At 39.6% G+C, this 9647-nt stretch overlaps 1 protein-coding gene across 2 annotated transcripts in view; it reads left to right on the top strand.

Moving 5' to 3' along the window:
* The window catches only part of LOC124255285 (cilia- and flagella-associated protein 61-like), a 95278-nt gene that overhangs the window by 78345 nt on the left and 7286 nt on the right, over window positions 1-9647 (top strand). For both annotated transcript variants that reach the window (XM_046689154.1, XM_046689153.1), the window contains exons 26-30: window positions 2769-2845; window positions 4953-5057; window positions 5675-5778; window positions 6634-6724; window positions 8010-8069. In XM_046689154.1, coding sequence (XP_046545110.1) covers window positions 2769-2845; window positions 4953-5057; window positions 5675-5778; window positions 6634-6724; window positions 8010-8069 — 437 coding nt within the window. The remainder of the gene's footprint in view (window positions 1-2768; window positions 2846-4952; window positions 5058-5674; window positions 5779-6633; window positions 6725-8009; window positions 8070-9647) is intronic.

Below are 9647 nucleotides of genomic sequence, written 5' to 3'. Positions count from 1 at the left end.
TTGGGTATGAACATGTCCCATCAGCACCCCTGGCCTAGCTGTAGATCAAGTGATTGAACTGGGGGGGGGAGCAGGGAGTTGTTTCATGGTTTTTTTACAGTCATCGATAGCTTGTGGCTGTATTGAGTGTTTGATGATGCATATACCGTAAACATTCTGTTGAAACACACATTTGTCTTCCTTGGCAAATTCAGTGTTCAAAATTAAGCCTGAAAGTCTAGGCACATTACTTCTTAACCCTGTAATGCCAAAATTTTAGATTTGGGAGATAATTAGATTCCAAATCTATAGCAGCAAACCTCTCGGAAACCTTTTGGGAAGCTGATCAGTTATCCTCATATATACCCTATATTTTAACTTTCTCTGTGTACAATGTATATCCTTAGGGGGGCGGTGGGGTAGCCCAGTGGTTAAAGCGTTGGCTCGTCATGCCGAAGACCCGGTTTCGAATCCCCACATGGGTACAATGTGTGAAGCCCATTTCTGGTTTCCCCGCCATGATGTTGCTGGAATATTGCTAAAAGCGGCGTAAAATTAAACTCAGTCAGTCAGTCAGTCAGTATTACCTTAGGTTAAATTCACCAATCAAAGGTTTTGGGTATATAGGGTCCTTACATCCACACTCTCAATGACTACAGAATAGACCTCTCTTCATTCATGCTTGAGCATATGCCAAATACGTTTCAGCCCAGGAACACTTGTGTTTTGTAACTTGTGTTTTGGCTTCGTGTTTATCAGTAACTCAGTGGTCTTGGGCAGAAATTACTTGCAGACATTGTAGGATCCACTGATAATGGGTTTATATCCCAGATGATTGTTCTTTGGTTTGCTAGGCCCAAGAGACAGATTATGATATGATAATGACAGACTAGACAGAGACTTTCGACATGAACACTAATCAGTGAACCGGTACGTAGTAGGATGAGATAGTAATTTAAATGTTAACATTCTTCACAAGCAGCTGGGGGGCTGTGGGGTAGCCTAGTGGTTAAAGTGTTCGCTCGTCACACGGAAGACCCGTTTCGAGTTTCCACATGGGCACAATGTGTGAAGCCCATTTCTGGTGTCCCCCTGCCGTGATATTGCTGAAATATTGCTAGAAGCGGTGTACAAAATACACAATACGACCAGGATCATAAGCAGGGGCCACCATGAGCATTCACTAGAGCATTATAAACTGACTTATTATTATTGTTGTTATTTGAGTGTTGGTAACATAAGAATACTTATGGTAAAGCCTGCAAACTCTACTTGCCTGTGGGGTTAATGGAGGTTCAACTTGCTGGTATTATTTGAGCTATAATGTAACTACAGCCTATGTTATATGACCATTATATCAATATCTACCATTATTGTGTGATATATTACCTGACCCATTATGTGATAACTCATGGACCAAGGAAGAGTGTGATCGGTTCCATTTGTCTAAGTGAGCCTTTGTATTGGAGTTGTGTATCCCTTTTGCTCTTTAGTTGTTGAAATGAATCTGTTTTTTTGTTATTATTGAGAAATAATAAATAATACTTTGAGTCAATCAATCAATTACTTGTCATGAAATTACTCAATTGATAATAACCTTAAAATACTAAGAAATAAACAATTAAGACTAGTTCGATAATTAACTGAGAATACTTTCTAATTGTGTTAAGTGCAAGTTAACACGCTTGATTTTCCTATGCACAGAAAAATGTGTTTTTTACTAAATTAGTTAAAGATTTCTAAATTAAGCATGACCTATGTGATCTGGTGCAAGCTTGACTCCTGAGAGTTTCTGGACCTTCTGGTCTGCCCTACACTAAAAGTGATTTCGTTTGTATATGCAGTTCATTATGCAGTGTAACCATTAGAATGAGATGGTAATGTGACTGTAAATCTTCCACTGCCTGTTAGGCTTCAATTGTATACTCCCCAGGAAGTTGAGAATTACACTTGTTAGCACACTCACAGATCCACTAGCATTGGTAATGAAGGTAATGTTATGGCTATACTGGCAGGGTGGAATTTGGAACTATAGAAATGTGCTCATCATAACTACCCTATAAGACATACATCATGTTTACTTATGATGAAGCGTTCAGGACAAGGTTATAGATTCCTGACAGAGTGGCCACACCTGAAGGCCTATTTAAACCCAGGATGGGCAACTTTTTCTCCCATTGTTTGCCTATTGATTGTTCTTAAGAATACATCCTGTTTAACTAGCCTGTAGTTGTGCTGTTGATTATTTACCAAATAGACAGCGACGCTTGACCCACATTGATCCTTTGTTAGAGCTCTGCTCCTCCACATCAGACATATTGACATATTTACTCTGGTCTGGCTTCAAAGGATTAACAGACTGTTTCTGTATTTTCTTGGCATATGAGGATATTTAATTTTTTAATGAAGTGAAGACAGGACATGTCACATGTTTATTTTACCGTGTATATTTATATCATCATCATCATCATCATCTTTTGGCATATTTTTAAGGTTGGGGTGAGTGAGTGAGTTTAGTTTTACGCTGCTTTTAGCAATATTCCAGCAATATTACGGTGGGGACACCAGAAATGGTGTCACATATTACTCCCTTCAAAGGTAGGAGTTTCTGTAGGTCTGTTTCAGATGTGTTACATATATGTCTGTTAGATGTGTTCTGTGTTTGATTGGACTACAATTGTACTTTCGGCCTCATCTGTCTGTCTGTCTGTCTGTCTATCTATCAATCTATATGCTGATGATTCTGTTTTTGAAATGCTCAATTATGACTGAAACTGTTGTACTTTCAGGTGGTCTTCATTACCTCCATGTGGCCAAACCCAGCCTTCCTGTCCCCCTGGATGTGCACATGGCTCAGTCCGACTATGTAAGTGTGTAATTATCACAGGCAGATCCAGGGTTAAAACATGCAACCCTTGCTGCATGGATCAGGTCATCCTTGATAATCTCCAGGGTATACGTTACGATCACTCTCCACTATACCCTGGATGCATCCACGGCTTGGCCCGATAATTATATGACCTCCCTTTGCTGGCTCCACATTCTCACAGTAGCCAATCAGCTAAGCCGCCGTTACATCCGAGCTTGCCAGTGTCAACAAAGATAGCGGTCACAGTCGCGAAGGTTTGTTCGCAGTGCCACTCATATTTATGGGGAAACCATACTGACAAATTGACGGATCTGAAACTTTAAAAAAATATATGAAAGAACTCCTTCTACCTCTTTCAGAGTACCTCTGCATCAATTGTGTTGCCAAGTTTAAACGGTTAGATAATTTAAGAAGCGAAAGTGAGTATTGATTGGTTCGCTCAACTTCCCAGCATAGACACCTGATTGGATAAAAAGCCAGCCAAGGGAGGTAATAAAATCATCGGGCCAAGCCGTGGATGCATCCAGGGTATAGTGGAGAGTAATCGTAGCGTATACCCTGGAGATTATCGAGGATGGGATCAAGTTGTCAGGCTGGATGCCTGTTGTCACACCCTGAGTGGTTTCCATGTTGAATATCGATACATCGATACACCTACACATACACCTATGGACCATGTCTGTTTCATGCTACCAGTATAGCTACCTTCCGTTCAAGCAGTTGTATCCCACCCAAAACCTTTCTATTTCAATGAGGTGGCAAAAAATGGTTTTCTGAAAAACAAAAATTTGTCCTGCAAATTAACTGGGAGATGTCTGGGTAAATGCGTCCTTGACTTTGACGGATTCAGAGGTAGAATACGTCCCATGTGCTCCATGCTTGCCTGAAGAGCTGGCTAATGATGAACGTTTGGTTGCCATACATGTGTCATGTTTCTGGTGTTCGTCTGTGTCTCGGCTTCTTTTCTGGATTTTAATCCAAGGGCAGATAACTCTTTGTTAACATTAACACTCATGTATTATTTGGGAAGGGACTGTTGACTGTGACAGCCTTGCATAGAGTCCTTATGTTGTTTTATGTTATACACTAACAAGGTTCAGGACAATTAAAGTCTTGCATATAACTACAGGTAATCAATCATGGCACTGTGGTCCTTAAATTTGTTTTTGAGAAGTATAGTGTTAGGGCGAGTGAGTTTAGTTTGACACAGCTTTTAGCAATATTCCAGCAATATCGTGGTGGATGACACCACACATGGGCTTCACACATTGTTCCCATGTGGGGATTCGAATCCGGGCCTTCAGCGTGATGAACGAACGCTTTAACCACTAGGCTACCCCACTGCCTGAGAAGCATAATTAATTACTTGATATTGAAATGCTTGGGGCAAAACACCACTTGTAATATCTTTGGTCTGTCCAAATTGAAAAGCCTCATATGATTTGTCTATACATTTATGCACACTAGGAATAGGAATTCAATGTGGGATGCAGTATGATATGCTGAGATGATTTGTCGTTATTGTTTGTGAAAATAATACCTAAAAAATAAGGGCTGTTACAATCAGTCTGCACCACCTGTGACAGCATGTTTATGATTTACCCGCTGTCAATTGGACCATGGCACATGCCTTGACCCTTCAATAACTGATATACATAGTGTTTGTAGCATTGTAAATACATCAGTATTCATTCTTTTCAAGTTAAAATGGCAAATATGTAACTATGTGTTTCTAGAAATATTTTAGCCGGTAGTCATTATAAAACATCTTCTGATATGTGTAGAACATTTCTCTGAAAGTAATCTTATTAACCCACTGATAAAGAAGTGTGTTTGAAAGGCTTAAAAAATATAATACAATAGGTGTACACATAGCCTGATATAGTTTGTGCAGAGTTGCCCCCCTTTGTGATAGATGGATCCACTGGCTTTCAGGATTGACTCTCTGATTTGGTACATTTATGTTCATTGGTCTGTCAGCACAATACCTTGCTCATAGGTTTTACCAAACTGGGCTGTCTTCCAGGACATGATGTGTTTGAAATATTCATACAGTGATGTTTAACCCAACCCATTCTCGAATATGGCTGTTGTATGTTGTTAGGGGCGTGAGCTGATCTCAGGGGAGGCTGGACCTGATGCCTGCTACTTCCGCCTTCATCTCAACCAGTACAACACCATTGAGACCATCACCTGCCTCTCCAAACAGGTACATGCCCAGACAAGGGCCACCATATGTAGCCAAGTGGCCCTGATTGAGTGTAACTGTCATTGATAACCAGTTGATACAATACAGCCTCATACAAGTTGGTTATGTCAATTAAGTAAGAATTTAATAACAAAGAATATTTGAGATCAAATGGCCTTTCCAGAAAGCAATGTTAATATTTACAACTTTTGCATTGTCTTACGATAAGTCGTTACTTAAGTGCCAAGATTGGTTGATAGTGTTATGACTTGTAATGTTAAGAAACCATTACTAGTGGTCACTCTCTGTGGAGTTACTTCCACTTAGATGCAGAGATCCAACTATTTTTTTATTTATTTTCAAGGACTGATATGGTCCATACAATGTTGGCAAGTTTAACAAATAATTTAATCATTTTCCACCTGTATCAGTCTTTCTCCAACTGATGTGACCAAAATGTCGGCAAAAGCTGCATCTTTCCCTCAAACTGGACTGAAGAAACCTTCGGTTTAAATGTTGGCATTGAAATTTGCAAACAAGATAACCTTTCAAAGTGTTTTAGAAATTGATTTTTGATGGTACTAATTTCTGAATTTGAATTCCAAACTACATTTTTTGTTAATCTGCACTCCCCACAGCCTGTCCCAGCGAGCAACCTGATATGCCTGTTTGGTATCCACGAACGCTATCTCAACAACATGCTGTCCAGGTATGAAGAGGGACTAATTAAAGACTTCTACAGGTAAGTGCTTACTCTGTCTCCCTGTCCTCGAACCATGTTATTTTCCCTTCAGTCCAGCCACATGTTCCCTGTCTCCCTTCTCACTGGGGCTACTTTTCAATTTCAAATGAAGCTGCTCTTTTCTTTTGAAATTATGTTTTCATTAGTCATGTAACTATGTTGTAAGTGTCCCTGGTTATATTGTAGCAGACATGGGCCGACCTTCCAGCACTAGCCTTCCTCAGTTTGTTGCAATCATTATTGGTAATTACTAGGGGTGGGTATTGCAGAGAATTTTCATATTGCGATATATTGCGATGCAGAAGCGTATATTGCGATATGTATTGCAATATATTGCAAGGATTATTTTTTTTAACAAAAACTACTTATAATCGAGTTAATGCTTGATTATAAAGCAAAAACACAACAAAATCACTATGATTGATTAACCTTTTATAAAAACTTTTAATCATGACAACGAAAAAATGTAAGTAACATTTGGCACTAATGAAACAGGGAAAAGAACAATTAAAAAAACGGAAATATCCGAAGATTTCCGAGTGTTACGAGGTTTTCCGAATGCATGTCAAAATACCGGTTTTCGATCAGCGTATCGCAATACGTATCGTTTTCATGTCTGAAGCGGTAAATACCGGTAAACCGGTTATATTGCGCAGCCCTAGTGATTACATATGTGGGTCACTCAAAGTTCACCTCTTACCTGTGATACCCAAACTGAAATATATTTTTATGATGAAAATAAGTATGAATGTTTTCTCTGAGCTAAAACTGAAGAATAGGATGCCATGAAGTAAATGTTGTATTTTCCCACATCAACAGCTAACATGTCATGACATACTTATTGTTTCCTGGCAGCTACTTCCAGCAGCCCTGGAGCATGGCCATCTACCATGACAGATTCCCGGACTTCCGGGATGAGATCCGGGAACTGCTCATCACCAGCCCGGTCAGTGTTTACTTTGTTCAAACCTCAGTCATGCTCATGTTTTGTGTATATAGGTCTGCTTGCTGTCTTCACTATTTCTAAGGGGCTGTGGGGCAGCCTAGTGGTAAAAGCGTTTGCTCATCACACTGAAAACCTGGGTTCGATTCCCCACCTGGGTACAATGTGGAAAGCCCATTTCTGGTGTCAACTGCTGTGATATTGCTGGAATATTGCTGGAATATTGCTAAAAGCTGTGTAAAACTAAACTCACTCACTGTTTCTGAATCCTATGGCTGTATTCAAGATCTGTTGCTTACATGATTAATACTGCATTGCACTGCCATTGATAGTCTATCTCCCAGTTCCTGAACCATTAATTATGCTCTGTTCTATCACAGCCCTACTGTAATTCAAAAGTTCTAAATAAAGCAAGACTAGATTTTCCTCAGGTCTAAATCTTCTACCAAAGTGGGCCTCCTCATCAGATTAATTGGACTTAGGGATTTATATAGGCCTTTTCAGAAGCCAATATTCGTCTCAAAGTCTGCAGAAAATGTCAGTTGAAATTCCCAATTTGGAGTTATAAAATGTCCCAATTAATGTAATAACGAATACAGAATTTATCGTTTGAAGAGATAACATGTGTTTCACTAGTTACATGATGAAGAAAGAGGATAAAATTTTAATATATAGTTCCATTTTAATGCATTGAATGAAATTTCAGAATACAATGTTAAGAGAATAAGAACACTAAAAATACATATTTTGGACAAAATACTGATTTTGTTTTGACTGTTTTGTGGCACTTTGGTTCAAGCCCTAGATAAATGCCTGATGTGGGGATAGTAGGCTGCACTGTTCAGGTAACAGATTGTGATCTTTCTCCTGACACCATGACTATCGGCACCCACTAATGGTTCTCCTCGACCAGATTAATTACAGTTGTCGGGAACCCAATCCACAAAGCATTGTAGCACTATGTCATTCGTAATGATATAGTATAGAGTTAATATAGGTCATAAAGTTAAGGGGGCGGTGGGGTAGCCTAATGGTTAAAGCGTTGGCTCATCACGCCGAAGACCCGGGTTCGAATCCCCACATGGGTACAATGTGTGAAGCCCATTTCTGGTGTCCCCTGCCGTGACGTTGCTGGAATATTGCTAAAAGCGGCGTAAAACCAAACTCAGTCAGTCAGTCAGTCATAAAGTTAAGAACATTTTGTTGATTGGGACCCTGGCTGACATAACTGGAATAGTGGCCTAAAACAACATTCATTCACTCACTCCTGTGTTACATGTGTTTGCAGGAAGAAGCACTGGAAGCCCTGGAGGAGAAGGTCCGAATGGTGGTGGACGATGAAATATCCGTGAGTAAATTCCTGTCTTTGAGAATTTAAGTCCTATCACCATGTTGATACAGAAAAAGGTTTGCTTGATGATGGAGAACTGTCTTTAGACCGTGTTTGAAGAGAATCTGTTACCGATAAACTGTTTGAGTTGGGAAATGACAGCTCATACAGGTGAATTTTTGTGTAATATTTTGTAATTCTTGCAATACAGAAACTTACACTTTCTAGAGAAAGACGTCTTGACTGAATGGATTGGGTGGTCAGGCTCACATCTTGATTATATGTCTTTGTACCCTGATGGTGTGGATCGTTGCTCATGATATCGACCACTGGATTGTCGGGGCCAGACTCAATCATTTCCAGGCCGCTGTCAGAGAGTTGAAATGTTGCTGAACATGGTATTAAGACAATAAATACACACAAACGCAAGGAGACGCACACATACACACAGACACACATGCATGCACATGCACATGCACACGCACACACACACAAACACACAAACGTACATACATAATCATCGTGATAGGTGTACTCATTCGGCCTGGCTTGTAGAAAGAAATATACCATAGTGTTACAACTATAGTAAATCATCGAGTCAACATTTTGTTTTTTTAAGCTGTATTAAAAGTTGTCAGAGTGCATCAGGCTTCATGCTTGATATTGATACCTACTCTTGTAATAAATCCTTGTGAAGTGGATAATGTGTTACTGCAATTAAATATAGCATGGCTAAGTTTGTAATAATGAAGTATTTCACCAGTATGGACAAGGCTTAACTGTATGTAACAGATTGTAGCCAGCATCCTCCAGCGTAGCCTGCAGAGTTAAGCATTTGCAGAACCTGGCATATTGTAAAGTGGTTTGACCATTTTATATTTATGTAACCCAATGTTGTAACATAGAAGATCTAGTGTAATTCAGTGTGATATGTGCTTTCCATGATGGGCCACTGGCCCTTTAATGAATAACTTTTTAACTCCATAAATTATCAAAACTGGATGGATGGATGGATGGATGGATGGATGGATGGATGGATGGATGGATGGATGGATGGATGGATGGATGGATGGATGGATGGATGGATGGATGGATGGATGGAAAATCTATCCAAATCTGTCCAAACAGTTAAATGAACTGTTCAAGAGGTTTCTTGGTTGCATTAGTATGGATGGATGAAATATAAATATATAATACTTGACTTGAACCTAGATAATGCTGCTATTGTGATAAGATCAGATCAATGTGTATTCACATCAGTTCAGACCAAAACACATTCAAGTAAGTTCAGATATATTGAAGTAACTTCAGAGCAAAACATTTAGCCAGGTTCAAATCGAGGCGCTTGTCATGCCGAAGACCCGGGTTCGATTCCCCACTTGGGTACAATGTGTGAAGCCCATTTCTGGTGTCCCCCGCCGTGATGTTGCTGGAATATTGCTAAAAGCGGTGTAAAACCAAACTCACTCACTCACTCACTCAAATCGAGGCATATTCTGATAAGTTTGACCTGAACATTCAGGATAGTTCAAACTGAGACATATCCAGGTAAGCTCAGCTCAAGATGTTCAGATAAGTTAAGAGATCAAGACATAT

The sequence above is a fragment of the Haliotis rubra genome, unplaced genomic scaffold (assembly GCF_003918875.1).
Source record: "Haliotis rubra isolate DU_JTF1 unplaced genomic scaffold, ASM391887v1 Scf6, whole genome shotgun sequence".
Classification (NCBI taxonomy): domain Eukaryota; kingdom Metazoa; phylum Mollusca; class Gastropoda; order Lepetellida; family Haliotidae; genus Haliotis; species Haliotis rubra.
This window is presented reverse-complemented; position numbering and strand designations above follow the sequence as displayed.